The sequence below is a fragment of the Anopheles gambiae genome, chromosome 3, assembly GCF_943734735.2.
Source record: "Anopheles gambiae chromosome 3, idAnoGambNW_F1_1, whole genome shotgun sequence".
NCBI classification, from domain to species: domain Eukaryota; kingdom Metazoa; phylum Arthropoda; class Insecta; order Diptera; family Culicidae; genus Anopheles; species Anopheles gambiae.
In genome coordinates, this window is record NC_064602.1 from 96,633,253 (window position 1) to 96,652,613 (window position 19,361).

Genomic DNA, 19,361 nt, shown 5'->3' on the forward strand with positions numbered 1-19,361 from the left:
GCTAAAAACCATTGTACATAAAAGCTAGTAGCAAAACAAACAATTAAGCGATAAGATGTACTTCATAACTAGATCCATTCCAGTATGCCTTAATATTTATCTGTGCTACTGCAAATGACTTTTCCCTGTAATGTGATACTACGCTTTACTCACCGTACAACTCATTACCATTTCTTTCAGTTTACCAAGATAAACTAGCCCCAATTTTCATCATCAATATATATGTATGTATATTTTGCTTGGTTGTGTGTGTGTGTTTTTTTAGTTTGGTTTTGTCAATCAACATACACCGATTACATGGATGTAGACAAATGGATTTCCTTGACTTTGACTGTCTCACAATACGATTGGGTGGGTAAAAGGTGTGTGAGTGTGTGTGTTAGAAGTTTGATGTGTTGCAGTGGGTGAAGTGTAGCGGGATGAGGTTTCATGAGTAACTGGACCTTGGACCTCCGTAGTGTCTGTGGGTGTCTTGTGATAAGAGTCCATGTGGATTCCCGTCTCGCGTCATCTTTTGGCTTATCGAGAGAACTGTAGAATGGCTTGCTGCCCTTGGGATTGAGGACATTAAGGAATTAAGGGTCCTAAGAGTGAGTGGATTATTGGCACACAATGAAAGAAGGGATAGAATGTTGTAGAATTGAGTGGAGATCCTTTGGAAATATCCAGTAACATGCATCTGGGGCACACTGGATCGTGATCGTGCTAGTAGATCGGGACATGCTGGAATGCGCATCTGGTTCACAACATAGACATTATAGATAGTCGACATTCATGAACAAACACTCACACAAAATACACTTATAACAGTTTCAGTGTCGCCGGCATGATCTTTTTTTTCGATCCGTACGAACCCGTCACACCATGTTGTCACATCTGGGAGTTACACCTATTCTAGCGGAGGGATTGCGAAAGGATGCGGGAAAGCGTTACAGCGCGCCAACACAAATGGGAAACACATTCGCGTATACAGTTAAGACGGACCCCTCCAGAGTGTCTCTGTTGTTTGTTTGTTTTTATGTTTGTTTGTTGTGTTGTGTTTGGTGAGTTTCTTGTCACATGGCTGATCGACAGCGTCAGCCCATATAGCCCGGCACAAGTTGTCTGTTGTTGCTACCGTAGTTGTTGCCGGAACTACTAGTATACTCCAGTATATTCTACCCTACCTGTAAACGCTACATCGAAACCAGCTCTTGTGCTCTTCGTTCCGTTTGCCCGAGAAAGAGTGAGTGTGAGTTTGATTTGAGTGCCTAAGAGAAGACGCTTTGATCCCGGAAAGTTTTCAAGTGTGCGTGTTTCTTGTTCTTCTTTCTTCTCTATTCTGTCTGCCAGTTGTACCGAACGTCCGAACCAACCAGTCTGTCCACCGAACCCTTCAGTACTTTGCTGGCCCTATTCCTGCACGGCCTCTTGTGCTTCTGTCTTCTGAGCGATTGCTCAGTTTCTGTCACGTTTCTCACGTGCAAGGAGCATGTAAAGTAAATGTGTGCTGCAATTTGAGTGCCATCATCAGTCATCAGGCTGTGTGAACCGTGTGTAACCGTGTGTTGTAATCTTCCATCAAAGTGGTGTGTAGATCGATACTAAATAACGAGCCTTCTTCTGCTTCACGCAACACGGGGTAACATTTGATAAAGTTTACGAATTTGAGTGAAAAATGTAACATTTCTACTACTTGTCATATACATCTGAATTTAACGATGCTCGCAGGCGCGAGATCGAGCGTTTGATTTTTGAGGTGTTTTGCACTTTGGAAAACGTGGGTGGGTATCTGGTGAAGGGAGAAGTAAGAAAGGGTCTTTAACACGATTTTGTGCCATCGAAGGTGGAAAAGAAAGTGAGTGAAACAGTACAGGGTACTGAGTACAGGGGTTACTACAACAACTCTGCATGACTCTCTGCTCTGCTTTCCTTTCTATACGATTATCAAGTACACCTGAGGAGGAACGGTAACGGTATAGTTTTTTTTACTTCACTCTCGTCCACTCGTTTCACCTTTTCTGTTTGTTAATATTATTATTTTGAACACGTTTCGTTTGTAGGAAGTGCATGTGTTGTGGGAAGATGATACTTTCTCCACAAAAACGTCGATACCGGCACCGGCAAGATGGAGAGGTTTTAAAAACGTTCCTGTTATATGCTTAATCTGAACCACGATCAGAATCGGTTAGTGAACGAACCACACACTTTGCCGCATATATGCTGCAGTGTTATGGAATTTCAAATACGCTTAGTCAAATATTCAAACGGGGGCAAAAACGATCGATTATTGATATGATGAGTGAGTTTGACTGTCAAGACATGCAAAAAACGACGGCTAGAGTGTTATTAAATGTTTGCAAAAATTTCATTTGGCATCCCCAATCATTAGTTTGTCTGGTAATTAGAAACTTTCGAGAAGTTATTACCGAATTATTTCTGAATCTTTACCTCCTGTGTTAATGCAGAACTCATAACAATGTCGCGCTCTGATTGAATGTTTTGAAACGAACTTGAACTAAACTACTGAAACTTGTGCTGCTTAACTATTCGAGCAGTTCCAGCTACTCGAGATTCGTACATTTTTGCTCGTACTACAACAATAAACACAAACGAAATGCAAACAAAACGAAGCGTTCAACGCCAGAACGCCAATTCCTTCGTTGCGAGGCGAGATCCAACCCGCTTGGTTCTGTGTGATCTCGACGGCGCGCGCGCGTTTCCTTTCTTCTTCTTCTACTGCTTCTTAGAAGCTCTTCCCGATTTCGAGCAGCTTCTTCCGGCGGCTGTCCCGCCGCTTGTGGCGGCTTTCGGCCTTTTCGCGCAGCTGGCGCCGCTCGGCCGACGGGCAGATCGCGTCCGGCGAGCTGTCCACCTTCTTCAGCACGATCCGGAAGGTGAAGGTGTGCTTGGGCGAGGCACTGGCGGCACGGCGCGGCGACGGCGGCTCGAACTCGCTGCCGCTCGACGTGTCCAGGTAGCAGGAGGACAGCCGGCCCGTCACCGAGGCCGCACCGATGCCGCCACCGACGCCGCCGCCCGCACTGACCGTCCCGATCGAACCGACCGACGGGCGCGGCTCAAAGATCGCGGCACAGCGCTTGTCGGTGCAGAGGAAGCGGGGCGACTCGTTCGAGGATTTGCGGGGCGGCAGCGGGAAGTGTTGCTTCGGGTCGGACGACGAGTACGGGCTCTTCTGCTGATGCTGGTGCGTGTGGTAGTGTGGTGGCGGTGGTGGCATCGACTCAAAGATGGAGTCGTAGCTGTCGCGCGAGCTAAAGTTGGACGAGGTTTGGTTCGAGAGGGGCGATTTGGCACGGTGCGGTGCGGAGTAGTGCGTCTTCATGCCGGTGCCGGTGCCCGCCGGTGCACCGGATCGTGGCAGTGAGTCCCGGCAGCGGCCCGGCTCGGAGATTTGCTTGCGCGTCGGTGCCCGCGAGTTGGAGATGAGCGAGAAGGCGGATCGGGGGCTGGCAGAGCGCTGCTGCTGGTGCTGCTGGTGCTGCTGGTAGCTGTCGGCAAGGTCAAAGTGCGTCTCCAGGGAGGATTTGCGACCCTCTGGATAGCCGGAGCGCTGGAACGTTTCCGCATCGACGAGCTCGATCGATGACTTGCGGATGTCGAACGGGGAGAGCGTTTTGTCACCGCGCTGGGAGTTGTCCAGCTCCACCAGCTCGAAGCTCGAGTTTTGATCCTCGTAGCTCGTGGACTGATAGCGCGAGATGTCAAAGCTGGTGTCCATGGAGGAGTGGCGATCGCCGGAAACGCTCGATCCCGGCATTCGGTCGGTCGTGTCAATCATCTCAAAGCTATCACCGCCCGAATCCAACCGACTGTGGTGAGTTCCCTCGTGATCCGTGTCACTCAGGCTGCGCAGGTTCTCCAAGAACGGCGAGCGAGGCGGATCAAAGGAAGCTCTCCTAGAGGGTGGCTCAATCTCAAACGTTGGACATTGGATGGCGTCCGGTTCGCGAGTCGTTCCCGTGGCACCCGTTTCTCCCGCCTCATCAATCGGTTCTTGGCGTGTAAAAAGAGCTTCCAACGATTTCTTGATCTCACTGACAGCTGTCACCCGCAGACGGCCACTGTCTGACCCGTGCCGCTCATCGTCATCACTGCCAGCCGCACTATCCTGCGAGCCGCGCGGACTTTCCTCTTCCCGTATCTGGTCGTGCTTGATGTACGCTTCGCCGACCTTCTCAAAATGGACGCTCTCAAGCACCTCAAACACCGCCTCCGAGGCATTGGGAATTCCTGATGCTCCTGCCGCCCCGTCACTGCTCTCCACATCGCTCACCTCGTCGCCACTCGAGCGCTTGTCCCGCGAGCGTCCATCCGAGGTAACGCTCATACCCTGGGACAGCTTCTTGAGTGACTTGAGCGACATCTTGGAGCCGACGTTCTTCCACTTGAGCGAGGACATGATCGGCTCGAAGGCAATCTCCGACATCTGCTTGGTGATCGCATTGCGCCCAGCACAGCTGGAAGAGTTCTGAATGCTGGAGAAGGTGCTCTGACGCAGCAGAGGCGCTCCCGTGGTAGACTCCGTGCGCGTGAATGCCGCCGCAAACTTGCTCGTGCGCGTCGTAACCTTCTTGGAGGGTTTGCGCACGAACGCCAGTATCTCCTTCATGACGCTCGTTTTCTCCTTCTTTTCGGGGGCTGACTGGCCGCCACCGTTCGCTGCGCCCGGTTCAGGCTTCATGGGACTCTTGGGGCTTTTGGGGCTCTTCGGGCTGCGCTGCTGCTGCTGCTGCTGCTGGTTGGTTTCGATAGACTTCTGCACAATCTCGTACGTCTCCGAGGGATTGGAGATGGTGATCGGCGGAATCGTGCCCAGCGTGGTAGGGCTGGTGCGGGCCGAGCGCGATTCCGACCCTACGGGGCCGTACAGGCTGCCGCCGAGCCGGGACCCGAACCCGACCGGACTGCGACTACGCTCTGGAGGTAGATGGATGGTTGGGCTGGTGCGTCGATCCGCCCCGCTCGTCGACTGGTGGCTGCTGAGCGAGTTGGGACTGAACCGATCCTGCTGGCTCTGCAGCAGCTCCGAGTACTCCGACTGCAGGTTGAAGCCGAGCGGACTGCGACGCCCCGATGGGGACCGTAGCCCACCGGAAGGTGATCGCAGTCCGGACGGGCTGCGCCGGCCCGAGAACGACATGGCCGTGGGCGATCGACGATCGAAGCTGGACGCGTACGCTTGATCGGTGATGAGCAGGTTCGGACTCTTGGGCCGTCCCGAGGGGCTACGGTCGTTCAGCATGCTGATCGGACTGCGCCGTCCCTGGCTCAGGTTAAGCGAAGCGCCGAGACTGCTCTTCCGCCGATGGGACGATCGCAACGTGCCCTGGCGCGACAGACACGGACTCTTGGCCGAGCTGATCGAGCTGCGGTGCTGCTCCAGATGCGTCATACTACCGACAGGAGACTTTGGCAGCTGCTGCTGCTGCTGCTGCACCTGTGTACTCGTACCGGTTCCGGTGCTGAGCTGCGCGCTAAAGTTCCACGGCGATACGTGACCGCCCTTGGAGCTGCGCTCGGAGGGGCTGCGCCGGGTCCGGAAGCTCTGCGACTTGGCCTTCCGTATTTTGGGCAGCGAGCGCGAGCTGCTCGACCCGCCACTGTTCGGCTGGTGCAGATGCTGGCTGTGGTGATGGTGCTGGCTGTGGTGGCCGTGGTGATGGTGGTGCTGGCCGGGATGGTGGGAGGACGACAACGATCGGCCATGGTGGGAGGACGACTCTGGAGTTGGAGAGGAGGGGCCGTTGAGCCTTTGTTAGTTGCTGTGAGGTGGTCCACTAGCTGGATCACTGCTGCCGCTGGAGCTAAGCGTCGTGTTCGAGCCGTACGGATCGAGCGAGCTCTGCACGGACATCGAGCGCCCGTGCGACTGTCTCGCCCGCCTTACTCGGCTGGAGTTGGGGGAGAGCTTTCCGGGGTCCACACTTGCTGGGTCTGCCTGAAACGGTACGGAAGTTAGCACAGCTGGCGAAGGGGGGGGGGGGGGTGGGGAAGAATGTGTAGAACAAGCAGAAGGAAACACACTGGGCGGGTGGGGCTTTGGGCCTGTTTGGCTCACCTGGTACGCCAGCGCGTTCATGATGATCGAGTACGGCACCAGCCCGAGCGGATGGACCTCGCGCATCAGCACGTTCGCCGGTATCTTGTGGAACTGGATGTACTCGAGAAAGTTCCCAATCACCTCCTTCAGCGGCGTGTTCTGGTTCGAGTCGCAGTACTTCTTGCTCCACATCAGCGCCGCCTGGAACTTGGTGAACTCGTCGGCCCGCAGCTCTTCCCGCGCCAGTATCAGCCTCACCACGTGCTGCGGCAGTAGCGTGAAGCTGCCCAGATTCAGCACCTCGTTGCCGTGCTCGTCCACAAACTCGAGCACCTTCTGCACCAGGCTCTTGGTGCACTTGTACTGGATGTAGCGCTCGGCCGACGCGAGCAGCGCACACACCGTGTCCACGTTGATGCAGCACTGCACGAAGCCACCGCAGGCCCGGCGCAGCTCCTCCAGCCCGTAGTAGTCGGCGGCATTCATCACGCCGAGCAGGGTGCGGGGCTGCAGCGTCACGCAGCCGGTGTGAATGTACTCGATCAGCTGCCGAAACACGTCCGGCTCGAACTCTTCTATTATAAGCGTCTGGTGCTGCTGACCGGCCGGCTAGTGGCAGCGCGTGCGGTTCGCGTGTGTGTTGCGAGTGAGAGAAAGAGAGAAGGAGAGATACAGAGAAAAGGACAGTAGATGTAGCGTGCTGTAGTTGGAAACGGAAAGCTTGCACTACTCTAAACACGATCGTAACAATCAGAACAGATGAAAGGGAAGTGGCTCGCACTAGCAGAGAGAACGTTCAGAAAAGGAGATGTAACACCAAAATCAGAGTGTTAGTGTGTGAGAGAGAGGTACGCTTAAAGGTGACAGTATTATAACAGTGGTGAGCAGTGTTTCTTTTGTGTCATTCATTTCGCGGTGCAAGTGAGCAAGTGAGAGAAGAAAACGAAAGTCTGCAAGGAAGTTAGAGTAGTTCAGTGCCACGTAGGGAGTGCTGAGGTTTGGAAAGAGTAGTGACGTGTTTGAAGAAACAGTTGCATTCGTTTGTTTAGTGCTACGTTAGTAGTCGCAAGCAAGGTCGCACATCGATCAAGCACAGTGAAAGCACATCAGAAGCAGAAGCGTGAGTGTATTGTGACCTCCGGTCAGTGCATTAGTGAAGCTGTACTGCGCAGCAAAATAATACAAAATGCATGCAAGCAATAACGCGTGTCTGTGATGATGGTGTCATGGTGTGTACGTACGAACGAGAGCGATAGGGAGAGTGGATAGAGAGTAGAAAGAAGCCGCGCGAGCGAGACAGGAAGCGAAACAGGAAGGCTAAACACAAGAAGCACTAAGATTGTAGCATGCGCTCGAGATTCGATGCTCTCGAACCACTCAGTAAGGTGTTTTTTTGTTGTTTTTTGGCACACTATTTGCACACTAATGTAGTTTACCTCCGCAATAGGCGCTAGTTGCTGGTTGAAGCCGCTTCTCTATTTGGATGTGGTTGGGGGTTGTTGGATGTGTCATGATGGAAGGCGGGCGGGTCGTTTATCGGATGGTTATTTTTGGTTTGTTGGACCCCGCCATTAGACCCCAGAAAAGGGGGTCCCCAGTTGTGGAAGTGGGGAAGAGTAGGACGTGGAGCATTTGTTGGTTGTGTGAGAAGGCGGATAAAAGCGGTTCATTGGTTTGTTTGTGGTTTTTTGGCAATTCAAGCGGGAGCAGATGCACGAATGCGACGGCCCACGGGCGATGTAACAGTGTGAATGTTCATTTTTTATAGTTTAGTTTTTGGTTAATTGGCACGCACACGCACACACACACACATATAAACGCATGGAACGATGGCATTTGGAGAGAGACAAAATAGACAAACGGTATCGGTTTATTTGCAGATCATTTGTTGATGGTTAAAGTTTGCATCAATGGGACGCTTTATTTACACTACGAAAAAAACTGAGGTCAAAAGTACACTCAACTCAAGACTCAAGGTTTGGCTTTAGGTTTGTAAAATGAATGTGGCAACAAAAATGAAAGCTACCAACAAAACGAAACTATCACTGTTCTGGCCATATGTACAAAAGCATTTGGATCGGCTAGCCAACTCACAACTGTTGCTTACAAACAAACAAAAAATGAGGCAAACTAAAAACGGGGCAACATGTTCCCGACAGCTGCCTAATGAGCTTCCCCGCGAGCATTCCCCACTGCTCAGCAGCCCACGCAAAACTCACCTGTTGCGCCGCATTCTGCAGGTTCAGCAGCGGCTCGGAGGAGCGCTTCAGGAAGAGGCGCAGCTTGTTCTCGCGCGGCGGCGGCTCCTTTTTGCGCTGCGGCGACGGGGCCTGGTAGAGCATCTTCTGGAAGACGCGGGAGCGGGCGGCCAGCACCGCCTTGACCGCGCAGACCGGCTCGCGCGTCTCGCCCACCAGAAACGTCACGTCGCACAGCTCCGGCATCGAGGCGAGAAACTTCATGTCCTCCGCCAGGCCGGACTTGTTCTCGAACGTCGAGAGGTCCGGCTCGGCGTCAGCCATGCCAGAAAGTGGGAGCACTTCAGGCATAGCTGTAATTTCTATTGCTGTTGGAGGGGGGGAGGTGGGAAGATGAGAAGAGAAAGTTGTGGTCATGACAGCTTACGTTACGGGCTACGTAGAGTAAAAACACACACACACACATATGAAAGCTACAAACAAATCGATCGATCATATTTTAGACACTGATGAGTATTAATTTCCTGTTGTACAACATGGTGCTTTCGGTAATTGTGTGCTATTCAACACGTATTGGGCGATTTAGGATAGTTTTGCGATGTACATTGCATAGCTTTAGGCGCTTTTATACTCAATAACGTTTTTGCGCCTAAAAGTATGCAAATTTTGTACCTTTTTTTGCAAAAATATCGTATTTGAAGGAAAAAGAGAAAACAGGAAATCTATTTCTCGTGTTCAACTACTGAACCTTGAACGAAAAACGAAAGCTTTATGCCGATGAAAATAAAGGGTCCCCTCGAAGCGTCCTATGTTTTCCACCTGTTGCGTTCAACCCGTACGGGGTACGGGAAATGGCACACTCCATTTAGCACAGCCAATCTAGCGAAGCAGAAACCCGTTCCGCTCCTCCCACTCCCCCCCCCCTCCCACTCGCGCTACACTGTACACTTTTATTACATTGTGCAATCGCTTTAATCAATCAATGTGTACTCTCCACGTTGCCCGAGCCAATCAATCATGCCCTGCTCAATCAATCGTAGCTCGGTAACGTTACCCAACGGCACCGACCGACACAGGGCGGAAGGGGGCGGGGTTTTTCATCCGTTAATTGCGTCCCGGGCGTCCCCTGTCGAGCGATGGCCGTCTAATCGTTTTTTTGCAATTCGTGCTGGAACAGTCTCCCGGGCCCTAGCAGCACACACATCCTGATGGTTAATGGAAATATAACGTCAACCGTCTGCCCGGAAGGCAGGCTGAATTTTAAAAGGTTGTACAGTACAGAGCCACACAGAAAAACACACGCAAAACAACGGAGCGTGGGTAAGTCTGCTGTGTGGGACAATGTTTTCTGCATTAGCATCGAGTAGCCGGTAGGCAAAAAGGGGACACAGGGTACGGGCGGGCCATGGTGCTTGAACGGAAGTGTTCCAATCACTTCCAGACCGTCGTACGCACCATATGGAGGCAGGGAGGGAAAATGGATGCTGAGAAATGCTTTTCTGCTATGACGTAAAAGAGCGTTTTCTGATGAAAATGAAACGCCTAAATGTATGCAATTTACCTTATATAACATTATTTAGTCATTTGCTACAGCAAAGTGTATACATTTAGGCGTTTATTTGCAATGATTCGTTTTGCATAAAATAAACCCTTTTGACTCTTTTAACTTACATTTTTATACAAAACTGAAAGTAAATTCGATTACATTCTATTCCCTTTCACAAACACAAAAGAACACCTAATTGCCCCGCTTTCCTTTAATTTCGTACGAAAGCGCTTCCAGCATGGCAATGGCAAATACTGCCTACCCATACGCCCGAACAGAACAGATAACGTACATAGAGCACATACGCACACATAGAAAACATAGAGACAGTGACCAGAGAGAAGAAGCATACGAACCTGTTGCAATCTTTGCAAGCTTTTACTCAAACCGTTCCGACAGGAAAAATGGTTGGTGAGGTGAGGTTGGGTTGGCTCTACTTTGGTGGTGTGCGGCAACGAGCAAAAAACAATAAAACGAGGATGAAAATAGAGAGAGAGAAAGAGAGAGAGAGAATGGGTGGAGCGGTGAGAGAAAGAAGTGTATGAATGAAGTACTGGTACTATGTAGGGGGGAGGGGGGGAGGCGCACGTGGTGTTCGAGCAGGTTAGAAAGGCCAAACAAACGATGGAGCGATGGATGGACGGACGGACGGATGCGAAGCGCGGGCATGGTGTGGTGGTGGCAATCAATTTGCTGTGCTTGCTTGGAGGTTTATGTGTGTGTGTGTGTGGAGATGGGTGGAAGCGAGTGGAAAGCTTTTTGTTTGATTTTTTCTATCCTCGAAACAGCTTCCTTTGCTGTTGGTGTTGATGCAATGGAGGTCAAAGGGTAGGAGCTTTTTTTTACATTCCCTTCCAGGAATCGAACATGCAGCAGCTGGCGGGACAGTGGAAAATGAAGGCTTCTCATGTAAAAATTATCGTGACACACACAGACGCACACGGGAGTACGAAACACACTGGACGCAACAAACACACACGGAGAAGTCCTTTTCTACCGTAAAGAAAGGCCTGCTTTGTCGTCACTAACACATCGCCACAAATCACCAATAGACATACACACAGACACACACGCACGCGTGTAAAAGGAAGTAGGATGTGAAAAACACGCTGGGAAGAAACCTAGAAGCTGTTGCTCCGTTTTTCCTTGCGCCTAGATGGCCCTGGCCGTGTGTGTCCTTCTGTGTTGAGCTTTGCGACTATTTCTGTGCACCTTCGTGTGTGCGCTCGCACTGATGGATTCATTCACAAACAGGCGAACCCAGTAGATGAGGAACGGGAAAAGTATTTTAAGCTGCCAGTTTTTTAATGGGGTGAAAAAGCGGGGAAGGAATACTGGGGAAAAAGGGACTGATAACAGCTGCTAGGAAAGGTGAAGTTTTTTTTCTCTCTCTCTCGCTCGAATTGTCCTTCAAGCTACGGGAGACCTCTTTTGCATCGTTCGAGATCATTCGATTGGAACAAGAATCCTTTTTTTGTCATTTTTTCAGCATTTCTTTCTTCCACCAAGCACATCAGCACAGCACTGAGCCCACTACACCACCATCCGATTGATCCGTTCCCCCAGGTGAGCAACCCTTTTGACACAGTTAACAATACTTTTGAAAAGAATGAAAAAAAAAACACACACAGACACTCCCGTTAGCTACCTTTTAGCAAGAGCACTAGCGAAAAAAACGGAGAAACTAAACAGTGAACAGAAAACTGCCACACGCAAGATTTTCCTCCCGTTTGCTTCCTGAGGTGAGGCAGAAGCTGCTACCAGCCCCTCACACACACACACACGCGCGCGCACACAGGTGCACGCACAAATGCACAGACACTACACAGGAAACAGAAAGACTCTCTATAGCTTGCCCATCCGACTCGGCCGACGGTGTTCAGCAGAATGACGCCACCAGCGCTCTGTCCAGCGAGCCGAGCTTGAACAGCACAGCTTTCCTTTTCCTTCCTCATGGCTGACGATGGAGGCGCCCCGTAGTTAGTATCGCGCTGGGTGAGTGCAAGAAAGGAGCAGCTGGAACGCATGCGCTTGATGTGAACGTGTCGTGCTGAAAGTGACAGTTGCCATTGCAATGGTGTGCGTGCGTGTGTGTGTGTTTGAGTGGCAAAAAAGCGCTTTCTCAATCTAGTAAACATTGGACATTGGACGTACTGCTCGAATCGTGCTGCATCGCACAGTGGTTGACCTGATTCAATTTATTCCAAAAAAACACAAATGGGACTTCCAAACTTCCCTTTAAAGTACTGTGTATTAAAAAAAAAGGTTTTGAAAAATGTAATGATACCAAAAAATCAAATCTCTTTTAAAAAGTGATTTTGTATAGCAAATAGCATACCTTTAGGCGTCTATCGATGACAAACGACAAGCAAAACAGAAAAAAACAATAACAAATTTCTCAACAAAACAGTCAAAGTAGTAATAGAGAAACGATGAACCTTTTTTTCCAAATAAATTTTGTTTATTACTTTATTGTTACAGTTTTCTTCCCCGTCTGCTGCAGTTGTTTGTGCCGTTTTGTGTTGTTTTCTCCACTTTTTTTTACCATTTGGCTTTCACTTGTTTGCCCACGCCTTTCACGCCTGTTGCCTAAGCTGTGCATTCGTTTCACTCGTCTTGTTTTCGATGTACTTTCCGTTGTCTTAAGTAATGATTTACAAAAAGGTTTCATCATGTTCGTGTGTTTCTGTTGGGAATTAATAGTAATGTTTCCCCCGTCTAGTGAGAAAGCGATAGGTTTTCAGTAGCATCGAGCCGCACAAATGATCACGCCCACAAAGGAGTTGTGATGTGTGTTTAGGGCAGCCCCAATACGTTGCATTCTATAAAAAAAACACCATTTTGTGATTGAATATCAGATAAATCGATGTTTTATGCAGTTTCATCATCCTCACCGTCTGTTGCTGCAGTGGGGTTTGTTTTCGTAAAAGATATGTGTATGTTTTTACTTCTTCTTTTTGTTTTTTTATACGTTGTTGATTACAGGTTTACTTTACTTTTTTGTTGTAGTGTGTGTATGTTTTATAAGTTTTTTTTTCGCATCATACTTGACTATTTACAATGTGGGGAAGGGGTTTCCGTTCATTTTTCGACGCGCTTACTTTCTTCATATTATCGCTGGTTTTGTTTTGTGTTTTCTAGGAAAGTTCCACCTCCTGTTCCTCTCGGTTCAGTTCCTATTAAAGTACAATTGCCTCAATGATACCGTAGAACGCAATGCCATACTGTTTCGTTCCGTGTACAAGATCAAACTAAAAAATACGTTCAATATATCATCTATACATACATATGAGCTAATAGGTCTTTCAACCCACACACACACACACACACACACACACACACACGCACACATACATACATGCTCACACACACACATGCTTCATCGTGTGCTGGAAGTCTACCGAGAGAAGGAATTGTATCATTGCACGCAATTACACATGGAAACCATTTACTGCTCTTCCCGCTTTTTCTTCCTTTTTTGGGGGAGGGGGTGTTGGGTGGCAAAGAGACTACAGAGATTAGGTTGCACCGTCCCCCAGACGCATTCCGATACAGTAGTATCCGTTCAGTGTGCTCACTGCCCCACTTGTAGGTGCGTAATGCATGAATTTTAAAAAGGCACATGTAGAGAAACGGGCTCGTTTCTTCGCTTTTCATATAGTTTGCTATGGGGCAATGTTTCGGTTTTGTTGGGTTTTTTTACATATCTAACTGTACTGCACACATACATACACATACACACACACGTGCTTCTCATGCAGCTGAACAACACTACAGAGCAAGATAACTGGAAGCGAAACTAACAGTTTGATAACGCTTCTTTCTTTTTAGTGGAGAAAAGAAACATTGTAAAGTTTGTGTAACTATTTCGACCCAAAACTACAATAAAAACAAACCACACATGGTGTCAGGTGTATAAGGATATGGATCAATGGAAGAGTTTGTTTTGTTGCAGCAGCTTCGTTCGTTGATTGATTATTGCTAAACGGTTCATTCTATAAAACGAGAACCAATCTCGATATGATGGTTGAGGAATGATGATGGGAGAGAAGTTCGTTCGGTTTTGCAGGCGTTAACATTGATATACAGGAGGTTTGTTTTCTCTCTTCTACTGTTTGTTATAATTTGACGATATGTGACGAGCACGTGTGTGACGAGGCTCTCTACTAACGAAGGGTTTAATTATTCTTTTGATATCGGGGTTTACACGTTTTAAAAACATTGGAATGGTTGTCGTTTTACGGCTTTGCGATCGTCAGCTTTTGAGGAGATATTGGGTTGATTCATTTGCATTTATCCCTCCTCTTTGATATGTGTGTGTATTTTACATAAAATAAATCACTTTCTTACTCGTTTCTACTTGTTTTATCTACTCTTCTGACACATTCTTCGACATTTTCTCTTGAAACGGCTTATCTTTTCTTCTTCTTCTTCTTCTTCTTCTTCTTCTTCTTCTTCTTCTTCTTCTTCTTCTTCTTCTTCTTCTTCTTCTTCTTCTTCTTCTTCTTCTTCTTCTTCTTCTTCTTCTTCTTCTTCTACTTCTTTTTCTTTTTCTTCTTCTTCTTCTTCTGTACAAACGAGTAGCAGCATGAAATGGAAAGAAACTCTATTGTTTCTGTTAATTTTGAGCAAATTTGTTGTACTTCCTCGGAAGCTGTGAAGAACAATGAATTCACATACAAACAACACAAGCCCAGTGGATCAGTAGGGTGTCGTTTGCTGCTGTTACTGTTTTGTAGTGTTGGAGTTTTGTGTTCGTTTTCTTGTAAAGATTGTCGTTCGATCGGTCTGTAGTTGATTTGCCCTGTTTTATTGTTGTTGTGCAATTGTTGCATTCATTGAGAATTGGTTCATTAATGTGTGTTTTTGTAGTGTTGTTTTTTTCTCAACCGGTGTTTGAAATCTTTCTGTACCTAAGTCTTGACGATTGTTTGCATTGTGTCTGTTCTTGCTAGGAGCTGGAGCTTTACCTTGCCGTTCTTCAAACATTATTCTTTTCTTCTTCTTCTTCTTCTTCTTCTTCTTCTTCTTCTTCTTCTTCTTCTTCTTCTTCTTTTTCTTCTTCTTCTTCTTCTTCTTCTTCTTCTTCTTCTTCTTCTTCTTCTTCTTCTTCTTCTTCTTCTTCTTCTTCTTCTTCTTCTTCTTCTTCTTCTTCTTCTTCTTCTTCTTCTTCTTCTTCTTCTTCTTCTTCTTCTTCTTCTTCTTCTTCTTCTTCTGCACTACTATTAAAAACTATTCCGTTTCCGTTGGGACAATCCCACTGCTGTTCTCTCGCGTTCAATTGCACACTTTGCGCCATTTCGTATTCGTGCGCTTTCTATTGCTAACAGGGAGTTTTGCGTTCCCTCTGCAGTTTGCTTTCTTTTTTTATGGCAGTCACATAATTGTTTAAATATAATATGTTTTTTTTTCTTTAAATTTTGTAGTCACATGCAAGTGTTTCTGCTAACTAACAAACAAACAAAAAAAGGAAACAAATTAGGTTATACATTAAATAAAACGTATCCGAGAGGGGAATTCACTCTAGAATCACTACAAACTAAAAGCCTTACAACTATACGATAGTGGAAGAAAATTATTGCAGAATGCAAAATCAGCAAAAGTATCTAAAACAATTACACAAAAAAAAAAACAAACAGAAACACACACAAAACAAGTGCAAAGTGCCTTGCTATACTTGGAATAAAAGTCTCTCAAGTCGGCTTTCGCTTCTGCCGCGATTCATCGATGCTACTTAAATATGTACAACAGAAGGGAAAAGAAAACTCATTTTCACTCACACGTGTTGCCCTTTAGAGCGGTTTTTTTCTCGCACAAACTTGGCAAGTTGAGCACGGGCTTTTATGCTTCTATCCCGCAATGTTTTGCCCTAACATAGTTATATTTATATAAAAAAAAACATCACATTAATTAAAAATCAATCCTAAACGCTCCTTCGCTGATTCGCTCGTCGCGACGACCCGACCCCGGGATTGTAAATGTGGTTGGAATTGATTGAAGGAAGCATACGAAGAAAGGAATGCTGCGTGTGTTGTCTGTGTGTGATTTCCCTGGAACAAGGTCCATGGTTTGGAAGGAGAGAGAGAGAGAGTCCTGTGTCAGACTCATGGTGCAAATCCTGAAATTAGCTCCTGAGATAGCTCCAAGTTGCTGGCAATAGTGCTTGATAGTTGCTGAGGAACCGGAAGTTCTTTTTCTCTCTCCCTTCCTTTCTATTGGGGACTTCGGTGACAGCGCCGAAGGAGCTTAGCCGTGTGCCTCTCCTGCCCCTCACAGCTTGCTGGCGTCGTAGTTCTGGAAGGACCACCGCTGGGCCTCGACGGCCGCATTACAGTCTTGCATGATCAGCTTGTTCTTCGCCTCGTTGATCGCCAAACACCTGTCGGACGAGCCGTGACGGAGCAGGTGCGACTGGTCCGAGTAGTTCCAGTACTGATTGCCCCGGGAACCGTGGCACGGGTACAGCACCACGTCATCGCCCGCGTAGTCAAGGCACGCCTCATCCCGCCGGATCTCACCCGTTTTGCTCAGCATCCAGTACTAAAATGGGTGGGAAGGGGGAATTTGCGAGTGTACGGAGGTAAAGGAGCGGGATAAGAAGTAACGGGGTTGGGAAGTTGGGGGGTTTAAGAAAAAGAAAACCGTCAATATTGAAGTTCATGGTAGGAGTAACTCTACTTGCTATAGCGTAACAAATGGAGCGCAACTAGAAAATAGGTTCAAACAAGTACGGAGTGAGAGATTTTCATTTCGTTACGCCAGTGACTGTGGGGAACAAGTTATAGTTTAAAATTATAAAAAAAAAAACATATTATTTCTCCATCCAAACGACGTGGAGTCCCTGCGGTTACAAACCCAACATGATCTGTTCCATTTGATTTTGCCGTGATGTGTTTTGTGTTAATGTACGTTTTTGTTTTTCATTTTCTTTGTATGTGTGTTGTGTGTTAGTTCTCGTGTTAGAAGTACTCGGTCCCAGTTTGGTCCGAGACTAGGGGTAGAGCACCCTATGAGTGTTCGATTCCATGTCTTGATTTGATGTTTGATGCCAATTAAAACACATCTAACCCGGAACGGAGGCTTACAGATACACGATGGTTTACGGACTACTACGTACACGGGAGAACATGTGTTGATCGGGAGCGCCCAACAAGCCCTGCAAAAGGGGGACAATCCAGACAGGGGACGAAAAAGAACAGGATTAGATGATAACGTGATGTCCATTTTATTTTTGAATTGGGTACATACAAGACGGGTGCTGCCCATAATGAACCCACCACTTGGCCAATGGGAAACATGTAGACGAGGACAAGGATGAGTGTATAATGTCGAAACACAAACAGGGAACACACGAACGAGAGTTTTTTTGTGTAAAAAGTTGAAAAGATACATTACAAACTACGATTGCATACTTTAAGGCGCACTGTATGTGAAAACGCCTGTCGCTATGCAATTGTACGCTCCTTGTTGGTATCTTTTCTAGCTTTTTAAACAAGACTCTTCATCCGCTTGTATAATTCCATTTCCAATTTGAACATGTTGTGTAAATTTGTAAATGTGTGTAATGTTGGTGCTATGATATGTTCCAATGCGAATGACATAACAGCAAATCGACACGTGGCGTCACAAATGAAATCTCTCTGTCTCTCTCTCATATACATGTGAAACTATTTTCAATGCTCTCATTCTCTCTCTCTCTTTTGATTAGAAGCTTTTTGTTTGGGAATGATTTTTGTTGCTTATACCGCCGCTGTTGCTTAACCTATTTCCCCTTTTCAGAACGAGTAAATACAAAGAAGTAAAGGATAAAGACACAACCATACCGCGATAGGGAAGGCAATACCTAGGGAAAGGTAGTAGCTGTTTCGAGTACAGTTTGGCTTTAGATCGGGGCAAAGGAAAATATAAAAAAGCGAGAAAGGAAATGACAACAACAGCTGGCAGGCAAAAAACTTCTATGTACAGAGGGGGAAACACGTTGCATTCAGTTTACCAATCATCACCACAAAATGTTTTGCTCTTCGCACACAAGGTACGCAAATGCCACTGCAAAATACCTTTCCATCGCGTAGCGTCACTGTGCTGGGAGAAAGTTGTTTAATTTTAGTGTAACAAAACAAATAAGAAACAGAAAGTTAAACAAAAAAAGACCAAAAGTATGTTCGAGGCAAAACTTCAACACACGTTAACAGGCACGGGGACATGCATTTTTTTGTGTGCGTTTGAGTACAAAATTTTGTCAATCGTCTAATTAAATCGTTTGCTGTCAGTGGTATGTTTTTTTCACAATCGGGAACTCTAACCGTCTAGCATATGTCCAAAGTCAACGTTTTTTCTCTCTCTTTTAGTCACGTTTTACAAACGGAGGTTTTTAATTAATGTTTACATTTTTTGTTTAGCATGCCACACCTCCGTGGTGCTTTTGGTGATTGATCAACGTGATGGAGTCGTGATGGAACTATGCTGGGTGGTGAATTATTATTTTCAATTTAACAGTACACGGTGAAGGCTACACAAATTCGTGAAACTAATCAATTGCTAATGAACGAGTGTTCGGTCGATGAAAAATGCATTTGCTTCCGTTTTCTATTGGTGGTGGTGGTGGTGATGATGTTGGCACTATGCTACGATGAATAAGTGAGGTAGCATTTCTTATTGAAAGGTAATCGGTTGAAGCGAGAGGTGTACTATTCGGGTGTACCGACTACGATTAAAAGCTCTTAGGATGGTTAGTAGCAGCAAGTAACTATTTTCCAATTCTATTCATTCACTTTGTGAGCTGTCTATTGTTTAATACTTTGACTGTAAGTGAGAAATAGTACTTAAAGTTAAAAGCAAAGCAAATATTCGTTAGTATTGCCTCATCACCGTTTGTTGCCGATTCAACATAAGCATTAGTTCATGAACGCGGTAACGCTCTGCCCATCTCTCTCGTGGATGATGTTGGCCTGTTAGTCTGTGTTGTTCTGTGTTGATGAAGTATTAATTTTGGGGGGGAGCCAATATGGCATGCCATGGAATTTCTTATCAATAGTCCGTGTTGCTTAGTGTGCGTTAAAACGGTTCCATAACCAGCCCCGAGGGCTTCCAACAGTCCGCCGTCCGCCTTAGTCCGAAAAAGGTAAAGCCAAAACAAAGCATCTTCGTGTGTACCACACCCGGCCAGGTGCAACGAAGCTGCCACACAGTGTACCGTCCAGTGTATCGTGATTGAGTACTTGTAATGTTTCGTATGCGTAAGTGTGAGTGTATTGTTTGCGTGTGTGTGTGTGTGTGTGAGGTTGCGTTGGTGTACAGTACCTGGTTACCGCCGGCCTGATGGCAGGGCCAGAGGCCCATCGGCGAATGCATGTCCTCGGGTTTTGCCGCCGAATCGATACACAGATTAGACCACTGGTTCCGAATCTGCACGGTCGTTTAGTGCGGGAGAATGGGCGGGGTAGGTGGGTATGGGCGGTTTTTCGTATTCAATACAGTCAAGGAAAGGGCACACATAGTCATAGTAGGGTACGAATCGAGCACAGACACACAGTGCGAAGGAGGAAAGTGTTTAAACGTGCGCCGACGATCGATT

At 47.2% G+C, this 19,361-nt stretch overlaps 3 protein-coding genes across 16 annotated transcripts in view; 1 reads left to right on the forward strand and 2 right to left on the reverse strand.

Moving 5' to 3' along the window:
• Positions 1-204: 204 nt before the first annotated feature.
• Positions 205-12,233, reverse strand: LOC1280431 (serine-enriched protein). Of its 5 annotated transcripts, none has more exons than XM_061658434.1 (6): positions 11,436-12,054; positions 10,144-10,220; positions 8,263-8,609; positions 6,062-6,652; positions 5,891-5,941; positions 205-5,641 (listed from the first exon to the last, which is right to left on the reverse strand). In XM_061658434.1, the coding sequence occupies exons 3-6, from the start codon at positions 8,590-8,592 to the stop codon at positions 2,726-2,728; spliced, it is 3,888 nt and encodes a 1,295-aa protein (XP_061514418.1). In that variant the 5' UTR covers positions 8,593-8,609; positions 10,144-10,220; positions 11,436-12,054; the 3' UTR covers positions 205-2,725. The 5 variants fall into 5 exon arrangements, with proteins under 5 accessions (XP_061514418.1, XP_061514414.1, XP_061514415.1 ...); XM_061658430.1 differs by adding an exon at positions 7,480-7,518 and having other exon boundaries at positions 5,618-5,941; positions 11,436-12,175; XM_061658431.1 differs by adding an exon at positions 7,480-7,518 and having other exon boundaries at positions 5,618-5,941; positions 10,144-10,223; positions 11,436-12,175.
• Positions 6,691-19,361, forward strand: part of LOC3291539 (neuroglobin) — an 81,121-nt gene continuing 68,450 nt past the window's right edge. Inside the window, exon 1 of the mRNA XM_061658442.1 lies at positions 6,691-7,163. The gene's annotated coding sequence lies outside the window, so the exon portion shown is untranslated. The remainder of the gene's footprint in view (positions 7,164-19,361) is intronic.
• Positions 15,000-19,361, reverse strand: part of LOC1280429 (putative polypeptide N-acetylgalactosaminyltransferase 9) — a 60,876-nt gene continuing 56,514 nt past the window's right edge. For 5 of the 10 annotated variants that reach the window (XM_061658408.1, XM_061658404.1, XM_061658405.1 and 2 more), the window contains 2 exons: positions 16,905-16,943; positions 15,000-16,327 (listed from right to left, as the gene is read on the reverse strand). In XM_061658408.1, the coding sequence (XP_061514392.1) occupies positions 16,058-16,327; positions 16,905-16,943 (309 nt within the window). In that variant the 3' untranslated portion in view covers positions 15,000-16,057. Of the gene's footprint in view, positions 16,328-16,904; positions 16,944-19,087; positions 19,193-19,361 lie in introns of all 10 variants that reach the window. The other 5 variants (XM_061658413.1, XM_061658414.1, XM_061658412.1 and 2 more) reach the window with 3 other exon arrangements.

Excerpts from the sequence above, each read along its gene's own strand:
- LOC1280431 (XM_061658434.1), bottom strand. The coding sequence starts at position 8,592 with ATGCCTGAAGTGCTCCCACTTTCTGGCATGGCTGACGCCGAGCCGGAC. Across the intron at positions 6,653-8,262 it reads TGCAGAATGCGGCGCAACAG|CCGGCCGGTCAGCAGCACCA; the intron begins GTGAGTTTTGCG and ends CGCTGCCACTAG. Across the intron at positions 5,942-6,061 it reads TGAACGCGCTGGCGTACCAG|GCAGACCCAGCAAGTGTGGA; the intron begins GTGAGCCAAACA and ends GTACCGTTTCAG.